General features: G+C 35.1%; 1 protein-coding gene across 29 annotated transcripts in view; it reads right to left on the bottom strand.

The window, feature by feature from the left end:
- Positions 1-330: 330 nt before the first annotated feature.
- Positions 331-24,144, bottom strand: part of Hdac9 (histone deacetylase 9) — an 844,179-nt gene continuing 820,365 nt past the window's right edge. For all 29 annotated transcript variants that reach the window (XM_074065098.1, XM_074065099.1, XM_074065100.1 and 26 more), the window contains 2 exons: positions 15,591-15,738; positions 331-6,620 (listed from right to left, as the gene is read on the bottom strand). In XM_074065098.1, coding sequence (XP_073921199.1) covers positions 6,581-6,620; positions 15,591-15,738 — 188 coding nt within the window. In that variant the 3' untranslated portion in view covers positions 331-6,580. The remainder of the gene's footprint in view (positions 6,621-15,590; positions 15,739-24,144) is intronic.

The following is a 24,144-nucleotide window of genomic DNA, read 5'->3' as shown; positions in this document are numbered from 1 at the left end:
ATGTCAAAATAGAATCTGGTACAGTGTTCAGTAGAATAACAGGCAGATGGTGGAAGCTTAAACAATTTTAGCTACTATTATTCTGTAGCCTGACCAACAAACTATATTCAAATCAGTAACTGTGATTTGATTTGATTTTCCTCTCTTGTGAATTCTCATTTCATCATAATGGAGATTTACTTACAAGTAACTCCTTTCACTTTTGGAAAGTGGACTAGTATGTCACAATAATTCATTAATAATAATATTTATTAAGCAAATAGTTGTCAGTAGTTATCTCACATGCAGAATCTAATGGTAGGCATCTATGCTGTAGAAAAATAAGAACACTTTTATTTCAAATAGCTTTTATTCACAGAAGACTAAAGGAAAATCTAATTCAGTAGAAAACACAAGACCAAAGGGCATCTTTCATTCTTTTTGAAGGAGAGTTGTGACATTAACAACATCAACAATAATTTGAAACTTGGAGTGGTATTTTCAAATACAAAAAAAGGAATCAGAAAGAAGGTGAACATTCCATAAGGATGTCCAACAGTGGTATGTTATTAGTTATAAATCCTTTATTAGATAATTATCTTGCACATTTGGAAAAACACCACTGGCAGCACAACTTTAAGAAGGTTGGCAATATATATTTTTCTCAGCAGCTTGGGTTGACAGATATTGGTGAATGCTAGCCAAAAGAATTAAGGCCAAAACCACTGGTACACAGAGGACAACAAACTGATCATATTACAGAAACAGATATCAGACCACAATAGAAAAGACCCATTAATTTTACACTAAGCCAGGGACTCCACATTATTGGCACACACATCAATTAGCCTGGTCTAGTGTTTAATTACAAAGTTAATAGATACTGGTTTCCTTCCTCACCTGCCCACCTGATTTTAAAATATCAGAATATTTGCTTACAAATGACACAAACCACCAAGTCTGTAACATACAAAATAGTCATTCATTTTTGACAGCATGTTTGCTATTCCAGCAGCCCCTGAAGGGGAAATTTCATACAACCCAGCTATTGTGAAGATAGACATGGATATTGCTTATCCAGAAGGAGTTTGAGAAGCTTACAATTTAGGAAAAGCAAATAGAGGGTTTTAACAACAACAACAGCAAAACAAAGCCTTTTGTATACCTAATGAAGTATCATCCCTCCTCAGTTTATAGAAGTTTTAGTTCTTTTTTTGTTATCCCATTTCTATTCAATTTTAAGTTATTAAAGTCAATCGCCAGATATTGCTGCAATAACTGTATCAATTGTTACAAAATGCCAGCTCTAAGAAAGGGCAAGACAATGAAGGCTAAAGGATATGACCACAATGTCCCAGAAAACATTTACCCCTCCTCATTGTATTTGATGTTGTGAGTTGCCTTTAATGTGTTTAAGGTCTAAACAATAAAATTTTTAAAAACCAACTTTAGTTTTTACTAAAGAGTCTGGAAACCTTTTTCTTCCCAAAATATATTGATTTAAAATTTCTCCTTTGCCTTTTTTGTTTGTTTGTTTCAGGTAGAAGGTTATACTTGTGGGTTTAACTCACAAAGATATATTCCAAAGGGCAAGGGAAGTATGTGTGCAATCTTCTCGACACAATAACTAGCACTGCATAATTGGGTAGTAGTAAGAATGGTGAGAAGCTGTATTTGAAACAAAATAAATTCTTGCAATAATAAAAAAGTTCCAAGTCCCAACTGTGGACCTAAACACACTAACCTGGGTATCTTTAAGATAAAAATAGTTTAAAACTAGTCAGTAGATTCTTTAAAAGAAGAGATAAGAATAATGGTGAAGATTACCTACTCATGCTTAAATAAAATGTCAAAGGAAAGTATGCCCAGTGGAATCTCGGAAAAAAAATTGTTGAGGTTGATTCTGATTAGAAAACAGAGATTTGAGAAATTATTCTGATTCCATAGATATGGCAATTTGCTATTGGCAGGCAAGCAGGGAAAACAGGAAGGCAGAAAAGAAAATTTTGGGGTAGAAAGATTGGCTCGGTACAGTGAATTCACTGTGTAGTTTGCTAAGAGTTAGAGTTGGAGAATTGAGATGGTTTGAGAAATTGCTAGAACTCTAACAACTTATCATTGAGATCAAATGTCAGCTCCATAGCCTGAGGTTTGTCTGATACAGCATGTTAATAACTGACTCAATTGTTGCTTAATATATTACATAAAACCAACAAGGAATATCATGGGTGAAACAAACCGTTGTTGGTTTAGAGTTTTCTGAGTCCTGTGTTTTCTGAATACTGTGTATGTATACCATGTTCATTTGAAGTTTTTATCCTTTGACCCAAAGACAATTATGTGCTGCTTTCATGAGGCATTTGATTGAGTAAAAGCAAGCTGTTAGAGTTGGAAGCAAAGACTACAATTTTTTTTTTTTGCAGTACTAGGGTTTGAACTCAGCTTACACCTTGAGCCATTCCACCAGCCCTTTTTTTGTGAAGGACTTTTGTCAAGAGAGGGTCTCTCAAACTATTTGTCTAGCCTGGCTTTGAACAGCAATCTCCTGATCTCTGCCTCCTGTGTAGCTAGTGTTACAGGCATGAGCCATCAGTGCCCAGCCAGGACTGTGATTTTTTTTTTTAAATATAAATATGCCCAGAGCAAGAAGCCACATATAGGCACTTGTATACTTTAGTGATGGTGTTGATGAAGATGATGAAATTCTTGGAAATACTTCTGTTAAAGGCAGTAAGTAGTACAAAATACTGCTAGAGACCAGAATGTAATTGTGTCCTTGGGAACACAAGGAAGTTTAATGTGATCACAACCATGTGATCATCAGTTTTGAAGATAATAAAATGCCTTCACTTCTTAGCATATATGACCTGGTTTTCGTTTCTTTTGAAGGTAAAAATGCCCTCTTTATGGAAGCAGTTGAACGAGTTTGTTGTTTTCTACTTCTGTGGGTTTTTTTCTCTCTTATTTTCTCAGAAGGCAAGCAATTTAATTCCTATACTAGGGAAAGAATGTTATGATAGATACTACTAGAAATGGCAATGTCAAATTTTGACAGAATGGTTATTTCAAGCCAAGAACAAATCGCTTTTATGACAGAAAATTTTGCCTTACTTCTTTTGGAGCTGAAAGCTGTGTATCTACTAGACAAACTGAGAGTAAATTTTCCTAAGATAAATAGTGAAAATATTTAAATAAATTGCCCTAAGCATAATTACTTGGATAAAAAAATGAAATTTTAAAAGTGTTGTTTGAAAAGAAATTTTCTCCCAGGAGACTTTTCACATGATCATTCTATTTTACTTCCATATGGAGTCTGTAAAGATGCCCAGTAAATCCACAAGGCTTTATGATTGACCTCCAGAAATAAAACAGGCCTGGACTATTAAGAGAGACCAATTGTGTAATTTCTGAAGTCTTTGTGGGAGATGCCCCATTTTCAAGGCTGCCATATTTTCAGTGTCACAGGGGTTACAGTCAACACTCAAGTCAAGATTTCTTTTCCTATGAATGGAAATGTGAGTTGTAGTTTTTTTTAGACACATTTTTTTGTATTCTCCAAAATCTGACTTCTATCTTCATTATGGACATTGTGAATTTGTTAAAATATTTAAAAATGTTTGACTTCAAGTATTCTTCCCATTTACTAAGGAATGATACCATTGCCTCTGTTTTCACTTGAGGTCAATTTTGCTCACTATTTAATAAAATTTGGGGTTTTTTTTCAGCTTAATATACAACTCACTCAATTTATGCTATATGATTGAGAAAATTCGTTTTCTTAAATTTTCTTTTTGTATCTGTTATGAAATCATATTCAGTTCCTAGCATCATTTACTCATAGAGTTCTCAAAAACCTTTATTTTTATTCACTATGCATGATTTAATCTTGAGACTGAGAGCTCATGTGATCATCCTTCAAATATGGCTCAGAATGAGGTACCTCCTGCTGAGAGCACCATTTTCCCACTAGCTATTACTGGGAACCATGGTGAGCAATAAAGAAAACTACACCAAGTGAAACTGCCTGTTCAAAAGTGCTGGTTTATTTCAAAAGCAGTATTGATATTTTCAGAATCTCTATTGTGTTCCTCAGTGATACACTCTACCTGATAAGGGGTATAATCACTTAACACTGGCATTGTGTTCTTACAACTACATTCAGCTGTAATTAATTCTCTGCCTCTCCCAGTTTCCTAATGATTCTAACTGTAACCAATTGAATACAGTGTCACGTGGAAGGACATGTGATTAACTCATTAGTGTGTCATGTTTTAAATCCAAAAGACCATGGAGATGTCCTACTGATTTGGCTTTATCAGATTGATGGCTTAGCATAAATATATGGCTAAGTTTGTTGCAGGAAATATCAGTAAAATAGTATGATTGTGCAACCCTGTTTCATTTTCTTATCCAACATTTAAAAAATAATTGAGAGGACTGATGAGTAATAATAGGGATTTATAATTGTGAAGTTGATTTTAAAACTTTACAATTATGTTTCTAAGTAAAATATGAAAAAAAGTTTCTTTTTTAAGGGTGGAGGCTTTTTTAAGCCTTTGGCTTTACTGTTTGGTTTTCTTTAAGTCCATTTCCTCAAGCAATTACTACAAAATGACAAGAGCTAGTAAATAATATGACTAGCATGAAATTCTCTGAAAATATCAAGAAAATGAAATTTACAAAAACATTCATTATGATTATGAGTCTAGATTGACCTAACCCTAATGCAATGAAAGTAATTTTTACCTAATACTGTTAACATTCCATTTCAAATTTCCTATTTCAAAGGATGTCTCAAATTTCTAAGATGTTAAACCAAGTATTGAACCATTTTTGTGTATGTAATAAAAGTCTTTAAAATTAAAATGGTAATCCTAAAAAAACCAAATGCATGAAAAATATGGTCTAACTGTATAACAAAAGGGAGTTATATAATTCTACTTGAGTGAAATCTTTCATCTTTGATTTACAGGTTAGAGTCCTCCCTAACTAAAACCATATTGTTCCATATCTTTCATATCGTGGCCTTTCCTAAAACCTTGTTTTAATTAAGGTTTCTTTCAGATTTCTGAATAAAAGCATGACAATCTTCACTTATGGCTTTAATATATCCTTTGAGTTAGGAAAATACATAAAAAGAAACATCAACTCTTTCAAAAGCATTGGCAGATATTAAGTATGTAAGGTATTATACCTCACTGTCTTTAGGTGTCTGAGTTATACATTGAAATAGAATTTTCAGAGGTAGAGGGAAAACTGGCTTATATTGAGTAAGCTGCTTTTAATCTCAGAAATAAATGTCCTTTATTTTTAACCTTTGTCACTAAGACAACATGTACAAAGGTTAAATATTGTGTTTGTTTTCACATGCAAGCACAGCTTCTAAGTAAACTCAGTACAAGGTGACTTCAGAAGCAGTGCCTTCATGGACACATTTCAAAGATCTTAGAAATTCAGTGACACTGCTTAAGCCCATGGTTTCACAGCTAACAGAACACAATCAGATAAACCAAAAGTGTAAACTTGGAAAAAAATTAACTTAGTTAACCACTCAAAGCCCCTGACCAATAGGGATGAGTGGTCTTTAGTTTTTCTAAAGGAAGGAAGAGTGAAAGATAATTTTTTTTAAAAAAAGAAACAATGGAAGGCAGAAAAAGAAAGGTGAGAGAATAAGTTCTTAATAGATTTGGAACAAATTAAGACCATATTTGAAAGTTTGGTGCTTTCCAAAGACACTGCAAGTCATCCATGCAATATACTTTTGTAGCTGTCACCAAGTCAAGGGGGTTTGGAGGGAGGGAGATCTCACTGTACAACACAGTTACAAATTGTCCCTGTGTGAAAACATGAAATGGATGTTAAAGAAGTAGGATAATTGTCTCAAAAATGTGACATAAAATATTGCCCCATTGCATAGATGAGAGATTCCCTTGCTATTTAGACTTTCAAATAGAGTGTGGTTTATTCCACTGCAAACAAGCCTCACTCCAGGTACTCCATTTTGAATTCTTACTAGGAAGGTTGAACTGTGTTTTAGAACAAAGGCAAAAAAGTAAAATAAATAAATCAAAACAAAACAAAAAACCCAAACCCATTGCCTTCTGTCTGGAATTGGCATCTATTCATAGCTGAAAGAAAATCCTACAAACAACTTAAGACTGCTTGACAAAAATTACTTAACAAAAAACTGATCAGAATGTCAGGAATGAGTATGTCTCAGGTTTTGCCCAAATTTTCCCTGCCTGTCATAACGTCTGAAATTAACAATACCTAATGCTATATTGGATGTTTCTAGTCCATATTTTGTGTCTGGGAGTAGGTCACCCAGCATAATAAAAGCACGCTGGAAGCAGTTTCTTCCAATCATGGTTTACTGTAACTTTAGAATCACAGCGGTTACGTTTCAGGAATCTTTAATGCCCTTTCAAGTCCATCCAAAGAACAAGTGAAGCTGCTGTTCAGAATTTTGTGCCCAGTGTTTATGATCCATCGAACTGTGCCACCCAGGCAGCAGACAAGACATGTCTGTGGGTGCTGGGGTAGGGGGGATACACTATGATGTCACACACAGGAAATATCATATCGGGGGAGACTTGGCACTTCACAAGGCTGGCTCCTCTTCCATGGGCTCACCAGCAGTTCTGTAAAAATAAACAGGCAATCAGAATACAGCATAAGAGTACACAATGACATTGTAGATTTTCATGCATAATCAAAGCTGATTTTTCAGCTCTCTCTGATGTTTATTTGTGTTATTCAGTTATCCATAAATAGAGTTTCTTTCCTAGGAAGTATAAACAAATGTCAAGTGGAAAAACATTTTAGATCCAAGCAATCACTGGAAACGTTCCTGTTTATATTAAAACATGTCAGAATATTTTATAACTCTAGATTCCAAAATGTACATGTTTTGTGTCTAGTACAGTCCAATAATTTATTGAAAAAAAATTAGCTACAATCTTTTATTTTAAGAGCAATTGCAGTGATTTCCTATGGAACCATTTTGCTAATGAGAGCAAAGGACCCAGCTAGCTTCTGGAGGAGACTCACCAGGGTTTCTGGTTTTTGCTTCTGTTCTTTCATAACCGGATTGGCCCTCTGCCGGAGGCATTTCAAATCAAATTCTGAATTTGATTAGCAAATCGCTGCTACAGACCCAACATTTTTATAAGAAATGCACTATGGTAGTGTGTAAATAGTTTTTACTTGGCATCATCTGTGGGGTGTTCTGCTCAACTCAAACCAAAACTAATTGCTTGAAAATTTATACTTGAGATTTAACCTTAATTTAGTAACACTTTGAGGGTGTTTTAAGGCAAACTTTTAGAATAATTTTTAATTTAGTCAAAAGAACAAATTGTAGCAGGAATCCAAATACATGAGGTAGTTGGATTGTCATGGGAAGTTGGATTACTGTGATTTAAGATGTAGGAAGAATCTAGTTTGATTCTGAGCTCTTAGATCTACAAATCTTGCAACTGCCGATGTAGTAACCAAACTTTGATGAAGCTTTGGTTTCAGGTAGAAACCCTGAGGAAAAACATGTTCTTTATAGAATTAGGGAGGGCTTAAAAAAAAGAAAAAAATGGAGGACACTATGTAAACAACAAACACTATGAGATATTAGTTATTTAACACTTCGTAGTCATCCCTTTGTCCTCTCCCATACACATAAAATCATAACAAATAGCACACATATACAGTGTTATGTCTATGCTATCAGAAAGAAACACAATAAATGCATGATGGTTATTTCTAGGTGATGGACTAATAGGTAGGTGGTTTTCATTTTCTCTTTGATATTATTTATCTACTTGCCAATATTGTGTAATGGATCAATTTCATATTAGAAAAAAATGCTGTGTTTAAAGAACAGATGCTTATGAAGACAAATGAACTAGTGAGCCATGCTATTTTACAGATGTAGAAGGAAAAAGAGTCAGGATTTCAGGGCATCTTTAAATAAAGTAGTTGACTTGTAGCTCAGCAGTTTTATCATAAATTTCAAACACTGAAAGAAATATATTATCCATGGGATGGTAATAAAAATTTTAACATATCTTTAAAAAAACTCCAAAGAATGAGGAACACTAGGTAGTCATTATTTAACGTCAACAAAAATCAAAGTTCTAAAAGATTCTATGAGGAATACTAAAAAAAATTTCTAGCCTGTCCAAAAATATTCAGGATACAAGGTTGTGAGAAAATGTTTACACTGGTATATAAGATGGAAACTATCAAAATGAGTCATACTTAGTGAAAATCTTTTCTATGATGACTGCTCAGCATTTGAAGAAACAACTTAAATTTTAAAATGGTGAATTTCCAAACAAATATACAAAATTTTACACCCGCGACTGTGAGGATAAAAAGTTGTAGAATAATCCAACTGACTCTTCTAATAGAGACTTAATTATCTTACTTCTGACCCGAAGTCACAGAGGGATGCTCTTTTCCCCACATCCAAGACAGAGTGTCCAGAATTTCAGAGACAATGGTGCATGGGAAATGCCCAGGAGTCTCCTATGTGAGGGGTATCTAACTCCTTTCAGTGGAACACCTGTGAATTCTCCACAGGTCCAGTGCAGACTTTGCTGGGCAGGTGCCCTACCACTTGAGCCACTCCCCAGCCCTCCAATGTAAGCTTTGCAAAGTTGACCAGCACATTTATACAGCAACCCACCCACTGGCAAAAAAACTGAGATGCTTCTGTTGAAACCTGGAGTCTTATAAGTAGAATATAAAACTTTCTATCAGTTGTGCCTTGTCCCTGTTCTCCCTTTAAAGTCAGTTACTATTAACTTCTTTTACAAATCAGTCCATTTACTGCTGTCTACCTTTTATTGAATTCGCATACACACAACTGGCCCACTTTTCCGTGTCCTGAAGCATAAATGTGTTAATACACAGAAAGCCAAAAAAATCTTGGATTCAAGATAGATGTCCTGTGTTTGAGTCCCAGCTCTGCCATTTTCTAACAGTCTACTTTGAGCCTCAAATTTTTCTTCAGAATACAAATATTAATCCCTGACTTACATTCAGGGATGTGGGAACCAAACGCGTCAATGTAAGAGAACATGCTCCATAACTGTACAGTGTTAAAGAATGACAAAATAATTATATTGCTTGTACCTTCCATTGTCACAACTTATAGTATGTTCTGTCTGTTATCAGTACTTCTCAGTACAGGTGGTATTTATTTATTTACTTACTTATTTTAAACAGGGTCTCACTCTGTAGCCTAGGCTGGTCTAGAACTTGCAATCTTCCTGCCTTTGCCTCCCAAATGCTGGAATTACAGATATGCACCCCATGCCCAGCAACTATTATCTTTATCCCTAGGTAATTATTTTGTGTTTGCATTTTTTTTTTTTTTTAGAAATGCTTAGAAAGTGAGTTAATGAAAGTTGACCTTTAATGGATGTTTGGAGGGGAACAGTGAGAAGTGGTGACAGTTTCTCACTTCAGTCATCCATAGACACAGGCCCAGTCTACCTTGGTTAACAAAAACACAGTTGTGAAAAAGGATGAAGGAAGGAAAGACACCATCTTTACATCTTTGAATTTAAGTCTACTTTCAAACAGGGAGATCAGAGCTAACTATAAAATAAATTCACCAAACATAATTTTAGTACAACAGTTCAGCTAAATGAAAGATGTAAACTACCACAGCAAGCCAACTTCACAGCCAACACTGATGGCTCTGTCAATGAATGGCAATGACTTTGTAACTATGTTTAAGGTTATAGATCTTGCAGTGGGGAAATTATCTTGGTGAATCCAATTTAGTCATGTAAGCTCTTAAGAGCAGGAATACTCTTTTGGATGCAGTCAGAAAAGATGTGATGACTGAAGGAATGTCAGTGAGATGTGAATTTGCTGGCTTTGAAGATGGAGGAAGGGGCCACAAGCCAAGGAATGCAGGCAACCTCTAGAAGCTGGAAAAAGCAAGGGAACAGATTCTTTCCTAGAGCCTCCAGAAAGGAACACAGCCTGCCAACACCTTGCATTTAGCCAGAGAGACCTATATCAGACTTCTAACCTAGAGAACCTCTTTGTTGTTTTATGTCATTACATTCTTAGTAATTTTTACAGCAGCAGAAGAAACCCACACAGTTCCCAAGTACTTAAATATTTTGAACATTGCAAGGCAACTTTGTAACCTTGGCTCCCAGCACTTTGCTTAGCAAATAGAAATAATCAAGTGTTTAAAGAGTCAATGAACTTAACTTTCTCACATGTTCTTCCTCCTCATTGGAGAATAATTCTGTAATTTACCACCATCACTTTCATTATTTTTCTCTGCCCTTACATATAATTCCTTTCACCATTCAAACAGATACTTGGTATAATTCCCCCACCCCTTAATATGTTTCCTTAGCCAAACCATCTTTGTGACACAAATAATTATGAATTTTCGTTAACCAGCATATTCTGAAAATGGATATTGTCAATTTGCACTATGAAAAAAATGTAAATTACTCATTTTGAAAAATCATAAAAAATAACACTTATTTCCTCAGAATTCATAATTATTGGAGAGAAACAAGTAGAGCTGAGGTACCATTATAAAATGTTGTCACTGTTTTAATAATATTTTGTCCATTGTTGGCTTCATTTATTTGTTCATTAAATATTCAGTGATATACAAAAGTACAATGTATTGGATATTATAAAAGTTTTTGAGTTAGAGCTTGGTATAGTGGTTCACATCTGTAACCTCAGCTACTCAGGAATCAGAGATTGGGAGGACCATAGGTCAAGGCCAACAGGTAAAAAGTTTGTCAGACCTTATCTCAACACATAAGCTCAGTATCATGGCACATGCTTATAATCTTAGCTACATAGGAGGCTTTAGGTAGGAGGATTGTGTGTGGTCCAAGGCAGGCCACAGGTAAAACCAAAAGTCCTATCACCGAAAGTAACTAAAGCAAAAAAAGGATAGGGTATGGCTCAAGTGCCTAGCAAGCATGAGTCTCTCAGTTCAAACTCCAGTAATCCCAAAAAAGAAGTTTTTTTCAGCTAACCCCAGATTAAGTGATCACATCAATTAATTACTCAATGATTATTTGTTGACCTCTTTTTTTTAATGACCGTATCATTGACTTAACCAAGAATAGTTAAATATATCCATGTTCAGGTACTATTTCTACATTCTCATATGATAGATCACTGGATCCTGAATAACACATTAGTGAAAGAAAAATAGAATAAATTATGGAACAATAAAAATGATAGAAATAATAATAAAGCCCAACTATTTTTGAGTACTTCCATGTGTCAGGTATAAAGTTCCTATGATAGACTGTCTCATTTCATCCTCATAGCCCTGTAGAATTTCCCTGGTTTTTTTTTTTTTTTTGCATGGGTTTGAACTCAGGACCCACACCTTGAGCCACTCCACTTACCCTCTTTTGTGATGGGTATTTTTTGAGATAGGGTCTCCCAAACTATTTGCCTGGGCAAGCTTCCTGATCTCTGCCTCCTTAGTACCAAGGATTACAGCATGAGCCACTGGCACCTGGTTCCCTCTTACTTTAAAAACAAGGAAATTAAAATTCATAAAGACTGAGTACCTTGCCCTTGAGCACACAATTAAGTCCGCAAAGCATGGGCAAGCTGACTCTGGAGCCAAGCTCAAGTCTTCCTCTGGGGGCAACAAGGCAGGAGTGAAAGAGTAGAGGAAAAGATGAGATGGGAGTGAAACTCATCATGCATCTTGTTTTCCTTATGGTTCTATTTAATTTTATTTTCTTTTTCAAATTAAAAGATGCTCATAAAGAGCATAAAACTGAACCGTATAATACATAACAGGGCATTGAATTTATTCCCTAATATACTGTCAGACATCACAAGTGCCTCAAGACCATATTAGGAACTGAAAATAAGTAAAATAATGGTCCCAAGAAGAGGTGGAAAGAGAGTATGAGAATACAGATTCTTCTTTTTAACTAAAAGTTTTCCAATTTCAGCCCACTTTTCAACTAAAGCTTTGTGTTGACACTGGGAGAAAATTAAAAATAAAATTTATCTTGGCATGTTTACCTGCTTAGATGGACCAGTGCTCAAAATAATGGTATCACAGACAAAAACTAGAAACCTGCATAATTTGTGCAATATTAACTTCCAGAAGCTGTAGAGACACAATTCCAATGAATGGGATATTTGAGCAAAGTCTTGTTCCTACGTAAGACAAGACTATGCATTTAATAATGGCCTATATTTCTGTGTAATCATAAGGATCGGGAAAAAAGAGTTATCAATGTCCTCGGAGCTATTGATAAGCCATTCAAAGCAAAGGCAGGTAATACTTGGCATTTTTCAACTTATTATACTTTATATTCACACACAAGATAGCTACTAAAAAAGATAGCATTTTCTCATGCTTCTGTATTATAATGACTTGAAACTATCTCTTTCACAAGAGAATTTTCTGAAAGTAGAAAATTAAATAAGGCAATCATACCAGATGGTATTAAGAAAATCTAACATGATTTTCACTATAATCAATACCTCGAACTTAGATTTGAAAATCTAACTTTTAGTTTTTGGTTTTCAGTTTAAAAAAAGACCCAGTCAGAAATTCTAGGGTGTAGATGTAGTGCTAATAACTTAATAATTGATCAGCCTGCAGTCCTTATTGCCAGAGAGAACTTTTCTTTTTGTTTGTTTTATTATTCATATGTGCATACAATGCTTGGGTCATTTCTCCCCCCTGCCCGCACCCCCTCCCTTACCACCCACTCCACCCCCTCTTCTCCCCTCTACCCCCTCAATAGAGAACTTTTCCTGATCATCAACAGATCCTGAACTGGTATCCAAGAGGAAATCTAAGTGGTGTATTAACCTTCGCAAAACAGAAGCACTTTGAAACCTGTCTAGGAAACACAGACTACAAATGTTGCTTCTAAAAATATGATATATATGGTCACATTCACTAAACAATAGGATATATATGACCAGGCTCACTTAATCATCTTTGAATATATAACTTGGGCCAACTCTTCCTTCCTTCCTTCCTTCTGGCTTTCCTTCCTTCCTTCTTTCTTTCCTTCCTTCTCTCCTTCCTTCCTTCCTTCCTTCCTTTCTCTTTCTTTCTTTTCAATCACTTTCTTCCCACCCAAGTCCTTTGCCACCTGTAAATTATATTTGAAAATTTTATGTCAGCTAACTATCCCCAAAATGAATCCTCATGTTTCCACATTTTCCTAATAATTTATTCTTCAAGGTTCATCAATATAGTTATAAAAATGAAATGGTTATTTGTACTGTGTTGTCACCGCCCCCCCAATCCAAGAAAAATGAACAGAAAATACTTATAATGGTTCTTAGCCAGGAGCATTTTATCCCTTATTCACTAGTGGTAAATGAGTCAGATATGAGTTGGCCAGGAAAAGAGCTGCTTTACCCAAAATCTTAGTATGAAATGAGTCATCTCACTCCAAACACCAATATATCCTCCAAAATAACTGGCAAGAATTTCCTATAAAAAGAATCTTGCCTTCACTCTTTTCCATCCATTTTGCTTTCTGATTTTTTCTAATTTTTCAATTTCCTGTGTGCTTACAACATTGCACCCTTAACAAAGGCCCAGGCACATTTCCACCTCTTTCTCTTACTTTGAAAGTCATCGTATTCTATGATTATGGGAATATTCTGATAGCGTTCCTCTGGAAAGATAAGTGCTTTGTGACTTTCAAGGTCTCTCTGTCTCTCTCTCTCTCTCTCTCTTTCTCTCTCTCTCTCTCTCTCATGAAATTTATGCATGGTTCAACTGAAATGGAAGAGCCAGTTCTAGAAGAATTTTTCTTTTCCTCTGTTGAAAAAAGGAGTTCAAAGATATAAAAAAAACTTTCAAGCAAAACCATTTTTCTTCCTACAAGAAAAATCAATCACAATAACTATAATCGGTCTAAAACTGCTAAATAATATGATGCCAGGCTACAAGCTTCAACTCTACTTTCTTGCACATTAGGACATTACCATTCACATTCTCTTTTTGCAATCCAATGAATCTTAAAAATCACTGTGGACTGAAGCTGGGGTTAATTCCTAAAGATTACCAGGAGCCAAGCACACTATTTACCTGAGGATAAACAAGCAAGCTTATAGTGCCAATTCTTGCCAAAATGCTGAGATTTTTATATTACTAGGGGCTCATAACATCACTTATTATTGTCAATTACTCTAAGCTCTGTAATTCGTTTCACTCAGGTTGGAATTCAGCCTCATTTTTCTATATGAAATGAATTTCTAAAGAATAGCTATGCTCCTTTTATATCCAACGCTAACAGATGTTAGTTTCCTCGGTTTTATGGCCCTCAGATGACAGACAACTAACTGTTTTTGGCCTTGGGAATAATTGCAACACCTTTGGATTATGAACTTGGTTCAGTTCTTAGCTAGGAACAGCAGGGGGTTAGTTCGTATTATCAAAGACGTAAAGTTAGTTTCCCATTATGCTCCAGAAATCTAAGAAAATGCTTTCTAATTCAATAATATGCAAGTGATTGTAGTAAGAGAAAAAAATTGCGTAAAAATGAAATCTCTCATTCAGTTTATCTATTGCACTTGGCCAAAACAAGATGTTAAATCCATTAAACTCTGAGCATCCAGTAAAAGCAAGAAAAGCTAGACCTGTTCAAATTTGTGCATTCTTGGGAAACTTGCCAACCTATGTACTAGTAGCAGGATCTGTGTAATTAATGGTCATGTTATTGACGGAGGGAATATGATTTCCTTCTCAGAAGCAATTTAAGACTGCAAGCTGACAGAGCTTTAGCAGAACCTCACCTGATTCACTTTTCCCTAAAGGAAATGTGACCTTGAAGTTAGCAATAGAAAGCACCAATGTTAATGCCTATTTGTGTTGGTTTTGGTCATAGTAGATTTTAAAGACATCCTGAAAGTACGATTGTCCATACAAGGGGATAATAATGTGCAAACCGACAAAAACTTCCTAAGAAAAACCCAGCAAATTCCATCTTAGGGTAGCCTTATTGTTTTCCCAGGAAGCTATATTCATATGAAAACAGTGTGAGATTAAATCCTTCTATAACGTAAAATGAAATCAGACTCAATTCCACATAGTCCATTACACACGTTTATCTCCTTTGCAGCAACTTCCATCATTATCCAGTGGTTGGCCCTCAAGAACAATCACAGGAGTGTGTATGCATTTGGCTGTTGACCAGCATTATATCTAGCTTCTACTCTCCTCTTTTCCCTTTGTTTTGAAATTAGGAATTTCAAAATGATGAGAAGAAGAAAAAGAACATCTGGAAAAACAGATATAACTTGGGAAAGAAGGTAAGTCCATAAGCAGCTCTTTCTATAATGATCTGCACTAAATTACCCAACAAGGAGTGATTTTTCTCAACGTGTATCTCATCCCTTCTATTTCTCTGTGACTCACAACCCACATGTTCCAGGTCTGTTGTCTTCTGAGGAAGAATGAAATAATTTAATTCCCCATAGGCTAAAGCATGTACTTGCTATAGCATCAACAGGTGGAGGACACAGGTGGAGAAAAACCAGTAGGAAGGTTCATGAATGCCAGAGATGAGTCTGGATATTCCTGACCGCCATGATTCCCCACACTGAATTCATACCTGCTGTCATCCTGAGCAAAGGGCTGTTCCACATCCACTGTCAGGGAGGCTAGAGCGGAAACGGTCTCTGTCTCCTCTTGTAACTGAGCACCAGGCAAAGCACACCCCCTTGGCACAGCCACCATCCTTACCGACTTCCAGTACTTGCCTAGAAAAAACATCCATCATACTTTACAGGAATTTAATTTAGAGCAGTAGTAATCAGAATACTCATATAGGTCCAACTCAGAGCAGTTGTTAAGTTAAAATCTCCATGTTATACAGTTGTAATTTGGTTTCTTACATGCTCTGATTGTCTTTTTTTTTTAAATCTAAGAATGCCAAGTTATGAAGTACTCATTCCTAAGCCAGAATCTCTCTCCTGCTTAGAAGGTAATAAAGTGAAGAGCAATTCATGGTCTAATGCATTCACTAACAGACTGACAGCTGTCTCTATAACTAAGTAAGCAAACTCTAGGTCTCCTGCCTCTTGGGAAATCCTCAAGAGACCTGGATATAGAAGTCTTCTGGACAGAATGATTGAAATAGTAATGTTAAAAATGCTACTTGAACCATTAACATCTTTAAATGAAGTTGGACTATTAAAGAAAAAGGAAAACCTCAGCAATGCCAGCATGAATTGGATGGCAACTTTGCCAGAACAATCAGGTTTGTTAGTCCTGGATGTTCTTTCTTTCTCAACCTCAGGGTGTGTACTAGAACAATAATTGATTTAAAACTTTAATATATACACTGGCTGAAGTTGGAATCCATCCACATGTCATACTGAGGAAAATGTAAGGTCATTTAATGAGAACATGCCAGTGGGATAAATATGAAAGAGAAGAGTCAAAAGCCTTCCTTTAGCCCCTAAGTGATTTTGTGTGTATGTGAAGTGTTGAGTAGTCCCAAATAAAAGCAGGAGAATCTCCCTAGGTGTTGATGTAACTCACCAGGTTACAACAATTTCTGCAGCCTGACCAATTGAATGGGAACTTGGCATGCAAAGGGTTGCTTACTTCAAAAAAATAAAAAAGCAAAGAATCTTGCTTGAGTGCAAAAGGCAGATAGATGAATATAGGATTGCAGAGTATGATGGCAGGTGGCTTTTGGACTCAGTCCTCCCTCTGGCCATCATTATCATTTTGCAAGACTTACTGGGATTTTATTTCTGCCTTTTAAAAATAGGGGGTGGACTGTAATATTTTATGATTAGCCTTTCTTCATAAAGGACTGAATGTCATATTTCAGAAGAGTTGGTCTAACTGTCCATTCCTCATGCCAACAGAACCTTCTGCCATTGATAATCAGTATTACTTTACTATTCCAACCAAAGTCTGAGAATCCCAGGCTTTTTATTTAAACCAAACAGTAACAACCCTGTTGATGAATTCACAAATTTTTTTGAAAGTTAATTCTGTGTACAGTCTAATTGGGACAGTTCTATTAATTAACAATGACAATTCTGTGTGTAAAAGGTGTATGTGCTCCTTGAAAGGAAACACATAGAGCATTTATTTATGGTGATGACAAAGAAAGGGAAAACTTATGATAAAGCATGACACTGGATCAAGTATTTGAAAGAGAAGCAAAAGTTCGTCAAGGTATAATAGAAGGAGATGGTGATGCTGGGATCTCCCTGAAAAAAAAAAGACAGTATATACAGATGTATAGCGATCAGCACCTCTGAGGTTATTTGTGACTGTCAACTGTTAAGTACAACTGGAACACAGGAAGACTCTGGAGCATAATGGAGGAGACCATTGCAGTAGGCAAGGGCTAATTAACACACAGTCTTGAATGCCATGCCAATGATCTTGGACTTCAACCTGCAGATGATACGAGGCCATTGTAAGCAGAAGAGGTTTATAGGGTGTGTTTTAAAGATCTCTATAGAGAGATAATGGATGATGGATTGGAAAGCAGTGAAGGTGGTGTCAGGAAAATTGATTTCATATCATGGCAAAAGGTAGGAAATGATATCTGAACTAAAAGGAAGTAATGGTATCAAAATAAGAAGATACTGAAATAGGTTTAGGAAGTAAGCAGTGGAGATGTATCATGGTTTATTCTGTAGCGCCCTCCACATCTGTCAACTTTGAAAGCTCAACCTGAATTGTCCATTCCTAGTCACTTATTTCTCTAGATCACTATGTCATTGCCATCTTAGTCAAGTCAGAAATTTTATATTCCATTATTAAATAAATACAGTTGTAATGAGTTTCAGCAAATGTCATTATTAAACATTATGTTAGCCCATGGTATTCACAAAGTTAGTGCAACAAACACTTACTTTTAAATGATATGGCCTTTTATTTTCAAGTACTGTACATTTTCCTTCAAGTTAGAGCTCTTAGCCATATAGCCAAAACACATATTTACTCCACAAGATGATAAGCACAAAGGTATAAATTGTTACAAACAATCTTTAAGAAGAATGACTGACAATGATCCTTTAAATTTTTCCTCTATGTAGATATCTGAGCAAGCAGGAAGGATTTTAAATAGCTGACACCTTCTTGGAGAAAATTTAATTTGTTTAAAATATTCTTCTTCTAAGAATGAAATGTTATCATTCGTAGGTAGCTGGATGGAACTAGAGAACATCATTCTGAGTGAGGTTAGCCTGGCCCAAAAGACCAAAAATCATATGTTCTCCCTCATATGTGGACATTAGATCAAGGGCAAACACAACAAGGGGATTGGACTTTGATCACACCATAAAGCGAGAGCACACAAGGAAGGTATGAGAATAGGTAAGACACCTAAAAAACTAGATAGCATTTGTTGCCCTCAACACAGAGAAACTAAAGCAGATACTTTAAAGCAACTGAGGTCAATAGGAAAAGGGGACCAGGAACTAGAGAAAAGGTTAGTTCAAGAAGAATTAACTTAGAAGGTAACACACATGTACAGGAAAGCAATGTGAGTCAACTCCCTGTATAGCTATCCTTATCTCAACTAGCAAAAACCCTTGGTCCTTCCTATTACTGCTTATACTCTCTCTTCAACAAAATTAGAGATAAGGGCAAAATAGTTTCTGTCTGGTAGCGAGGGGTTAGGGGAGAGAGGGAGGGGGCTGTGTGGGTGGTAAGGGAGAGGGTGGGGGCAGGGGGAAGAAATGACCCAAACATTGTATGAACATATGAATAAAAAAAATTCTTCTTCTAAGTTAAGATTAAATAGTAGAAGTTTGACTTTAATCCAAATTTGTGAGTTACTGACATAGAAATAACCCAAAACATTAAATTCAATATGGCCTCTGGCAAAGTCTATAAAAATGGAGAAACTATTCTACATTAATAATGCATTTGTAGACCACTATCTCTATTCATAAAGGAGCATAATTAAAATGGAAGTAGGTATAACATAGACTGTGCAATATATGGCCAAATCAAACCCTATGATTTATTAGTTACATTTTCATATGATATATAAGGATTGTTTCTTTCCTTTGAGAAACAGATGTGCAAGAAAATCATATCTATTGGCCTGGGAATAATAACACCATTAGCACATAAGAGAAATGAACCAAGGTTTACTACTAGAGTTCTCAGGAGCTGCTATTCATAAAGTAAAATATTACCAACTAGCCACCACTGGGTTTTTCTCTTATGGCAATAAAACTGGCAAAAGAGAGAAGTTTTCCATTATAACTGGATGTGCACACTCCCTCTTCAGTCATATCCTTTATCCTTATTCGTTTTTCCCACCATGTAAATCTTCCCACTTTTCAACACTTTTTTTTTAAAGGACTATGCACCCTTCATCATTCTACATTTTTGTTTTATCTGGCAAGGGTAAAGCAAAGAATGAATCTACAATAAAGGCTTAAAGTAGGTAGTGGAATGCAGACAGTCCAAAGCCAGAGCTGAGAACCATGGGTGGAATTTCACTCGATCAAACAGGAGCCAAGAGTGGGCACCTTGCAGGTACTGTGTAGTGAGTGAGATTTAGGAAAAACCATATTGTTCTTGGTAATGGACAATTTGGAAAAAATAAGTAGTTGTTGATGTGAATGTCTCTGTTAGAAACAAACCAATGATCAAAAGTTTTCCCAATCAAAATCCCTTATCAGTTTGATAGTTATAACCTCCCCTCTCCATTATCATTTTGAAAACCTCAGTGCCACTTCTTCTCAATTGTGTTTTTTTTTAAATCTTCTTACCATTTCATCATTGCATGCAATGTTTTCAAAGGAAAAAGAGATGGTGCTAACCTATACCAGTTTCTGTCTTCTGTCAACATCTAGAGTTTATGAGGGATTCTCTACAGTTCCTTGATACTTCTTTTAAGAAATATATTTAAAAGCTAAATGGAGACTTTTATCAGGATCCAAAACAGTGTGTAGATACAAAAGTAATGATGCACTAAAATTGGTATGAGCAGTTAATTTTTCATTCAAATTGGGGCAATTTTGAGGTAAATGGGGCTAATACAAAATGATACCTATTCAAACTATTCCTGGAATATGGAGTAAAGGAGTATGATGGAGGGGACTATGATATGTTTGATATATTGTAAGAACTTTGTAAATGTAACAATGTACTCCTAGCACAATAATAATAAAATAATAATAAATTTGAATAAATAAAAAAGAAAAAAACATGTTATAGAAATATTTATTTGTCAACATTATTTTTATTTGTGGACCAATGAAATAGTGTAATTCAAAATTTATTTTGAGTGGCAGGCATGGAGGCTCACACTATAATTCTAGCTACTCAGGAGGTGGAGATCAGGAAAACTGAAGCTGGAGATCAGCCCAGGCAAAAAAGGTTCGCAAGATCCCACCCATCTCAGACAACAGCTGGGCCTGATGGCATGTGCCTCATATTCTGGAAGCATAAACAGGAGGATCATGGTCCAAGTCAGCCCAGGGAAAAATGCAAGACCTTACTAAAAAAAATACCTGAAGTAAAAAGGGCTGCAAGTGTGGCTCAAGTGGTAGAGCATCTGCCTGGCAAGTGCAAGGTCCTGAGTTCAAACCCTAGTACTATAAAAAAATAAAATAAAATTTCACAAATCATGTAGGCCAAAACATGTAAAACTTCTTTATATTATTTATCTGAAAATTAGAAAATAACACAAGCAAAATTATGCTTTTTGATAGATATTCACATATGTTAATCAGTTTTGTGGCTATATCTCACACTTATGGAATATCAGTGATAGTTAATGAAGAATGTGGTTTTTGGTTAAATAGGGTCTAAGCATTTTAGATTTTTTCATGAAATTTCCTGAAAACTTCTTCAAAACTGAATTTTATTTTTACAAAATTTGTAATTGTTGACATTTTTTTCTTCTCAAGAGACAGTAATATTTTTGGTTGAGAAATAGTCTCTACAGTATGGCACTACCTAGTAAAGGCAGAGTAATATCTGTTAAATACACAGTATTTTCACTTCTACTCTTTAAAATTCTGAAATTAGTATTTCATTTCAAAACTTTTCATAGCTACCAACCTTTCCTCCTTTCAGAGTAAAAAACTTCTTTAGCAAATATTCTCTATAAGACAAACTTATCAAAAAGTTTTCTCTATTTATGACACCTTAAAATTGTACAACTCAGTTGCTATAAAACTTTCTGACTTCTCAGTTTCATTCCATGCAAATTTATTCAAGATTTTGAGTTTCATCAAAGATTCTATCTACAAATATCTTTCAAAGCCCAATTGCAGATTTTAAAATGAAATCTTAGATGTGGTTTGAGTGATTGTCTTTCAATCTGTTCAATTATCCCCTTGTTTTTGTAGGGATTGATTTGAATGTTTTCCTTTTTGCAAGCAGAGTTTCATATCATTGAAGTTCTCTAAAAGCTTAAAAAAGTGGTGTTTTTGCACCATTTGGTGGCTATCAGCTCCATTGAGGTATATTTTATAGCCAATAAAATTTACCAATTTTAAGGAGAAAATATGATTATGTATGTTGACAAATTGTAGGCAGCTATATAAAGTTTCTTTTGCCCAATTGAGTCAAATCCTTACCCTCTTTTTTGATATGAACACTGACAATCACTGAAATTTTGTCACTACACCTTAGCTTTTTCTCAAATTTCATATTAATGGGACCATAAAATATATAGGCTTTAGTGTCTGACTTCTTTACTTATCATAATAAATTTACAATTCAAAGGGTTTACTTTTATCTTTATGATTTTTCTCTTTTCTGGCATCATCTATGATTTGATCTTGATATTCTTCAATGTGATTTTATTCATGTTTATTCTTCTTGAGATTCATCAAGCTTCTTGAATCTGAGGATTTATAATTTTCATCATTTTTGTAAAACATTTTTCTATATGTCTTCAAATATACCCTCCACCTTCACTTTCTTTGGAACCCCAATTATAGATACATTAGCTTGATGTTGTCCACACTTCACTAATACAGTACTGTTATTTCTTTTTCTCTCTATTCTTTATTTTGGGCAGATTGTATTACTATGTCTTCAACTTCACTTTTCTTCCTTCTGTAGTGTATAAACTGTCATTAATACCTCTATGTTGTGTTTTCCTTTTATTTCAAAACTTGTGTGTTTCATCCAAAAACCTCCATTTGCATGTTTCTTATGTTTTTCATCCATCTCCTCATTTTCCTCTTCAAATTGGAAGTAAATATTTATTTAACATTCTGAGACCAGAGTTTTGGGAAATAATTCAGAAGTAGGGAAAAGGACAGTGGAAAGTGTTTTAAGAAAGCAGACATGTTCAAAGCATAAAAAGACTTTGAGGGCTCAGTGAAAATGAAGAATTAAATACATTTCTTGGACAAATGTTGTGTGTCCAGAGCATATAAAGTACTCTCTAGCTTCACCACTTTTAAAAATGAGGAAAATATCTAATGATGTATTTCACCAAAACGAATCTGAACAGCATGTGAACAGTCTCAAAATCATTAGGAAAAAAGTGGAAATTAAACTGAAATGAGATATTATTATACAACTATTAAAATGGCTTAAGCAACAATGAGATGACACCAAGTATCAGTGTGGGTACAGAGCAACTGGAACACTTTTGCTAGGTGGAATGCACAACCATATAGGTAATGTGCAGAACAGTTCCACAGTTTTTACAAAAATTATAATAAAGTTTCCATACGACCTAGAGACACAGCTCCTAGGTATTTATCCATGAAAAATGAAAATTTATAATTCGACAAAAGTTGGTATATAAATGTTTATAGCAGTTTTATACGCTTTCACCGTAAACCAGCAATAATTCTGATGTCCTTCAGTGGGGGAATGGATAAACAAACCATATCACATTTGTACAACAGATACTACTCAACAATGAGAAGAAATAAACTGTCGATATAGTCAGAAACATGGATGAATTTTAAATACATTTTGTTAATGTGGAAGGAACCAGATTCAAAGGCTACACATTTTATGATTCCATATGTATAACATTTTGGAAAAGGTGAAACTATGCAAAAGAAGATAAATTAATGGTTATTATGAGTTGGGAGTATGGGAGCAGGTGACTACAAAAGGGCAGCATTGAGAGATACTTCAAGTTGAAAAGCTGTTTGAAAACTGTGGTGGTAGAAACATGATTCTATGTGCTTTTAAAAACCCACTCAACTATTCACCAAAAAAAGTGAATTTTACTATTTGTACATTTGTAAAACAACTAAGATATGGGGGAATTCCAAATGGAAGATAACCCATAATAAATGAAACCAACTGCATTACAAATGAATAACATTAACACATTGAAAAGAGGGTGGAGTAAAGAACTAACCTAGATAACTCCAGAAAAATAGCATTTTGACTAGAGAGCATAAGGCTCAGGACAGAAAACTCTACACCAATGCTGTACTCTGGTTAGTACATTGTTTCTAACATGGATATGAATTTGAATTCCGTACTGCCTATGTGCATATAGAGAGTTTAAAAAATAGGTAAATATATTACAGATAATGAGAGCCAGATTTCTTCTGTAGAAAAATAAGAAAAGTGAAAGTGGAAAGAATAAACCCTATGGTGCAGGATTTGAGTCAGAGGTAGCAGTAAGAAATACGTTTTAAATATATATATATATATATAAATATATATATATACACACACACATATATATATAGTGATAATTAGAGATGAAAACAAATGCAGCTGTGTGCATTATGGGTTAATATAAATGTATGTTTTTTATGCTGAATTCACTGAGAAGGTCTGGGAGCAATGGCACTCCAGTGGCAATGAGCAACAGATCATTGTTTCAAAATACATTTTTCATTGAAAGAATACAGAGCTCCTTGGAGATGGAGCTAATTCTAAGGCTGGGGCAGTATGGTGGTATTTTTTCTGTGTTAACTTGAAACTGGTCTCAGTGTGCCCAGACATTTGTTTAAACATTTTTTGGAGTGTGTCTCTGAGAGTATTTCTACATTAGTTCAACATTTGAATCAGTAGTCAGAGTAAAACAGATTGCCCTCAACAACATGGGTGGGCTTCATCTAATCCATTGAAGGCCTAAATAGAACAAAAAACTTAGTAAGAGAGAATTCTCTTTGTCTGACTGTATTTGGGTCAGACATCAATCTTCTTCTGCCTTTGTCATTGAGCTCCAATTGGAA

The sequence above is a fragment of the Castor canadensis genome, chromosome 2 (genome assembly GCF_047511655.1).
Source record: "Castor canadensis chromosome 2, mCasCan1.hap1v2, whole genome shotgun sequence".
NCBI classification, from domain to species: Eukaryota; Metazoa; Chordata; class Mammalia; order Rodentia; family Castoridae; genus Castor; species Castor canadensis.
Note: the sequence above shows the minus strand (reverse complement) of the source record. Positions and strands in the feature narration are given on the sequence as shown.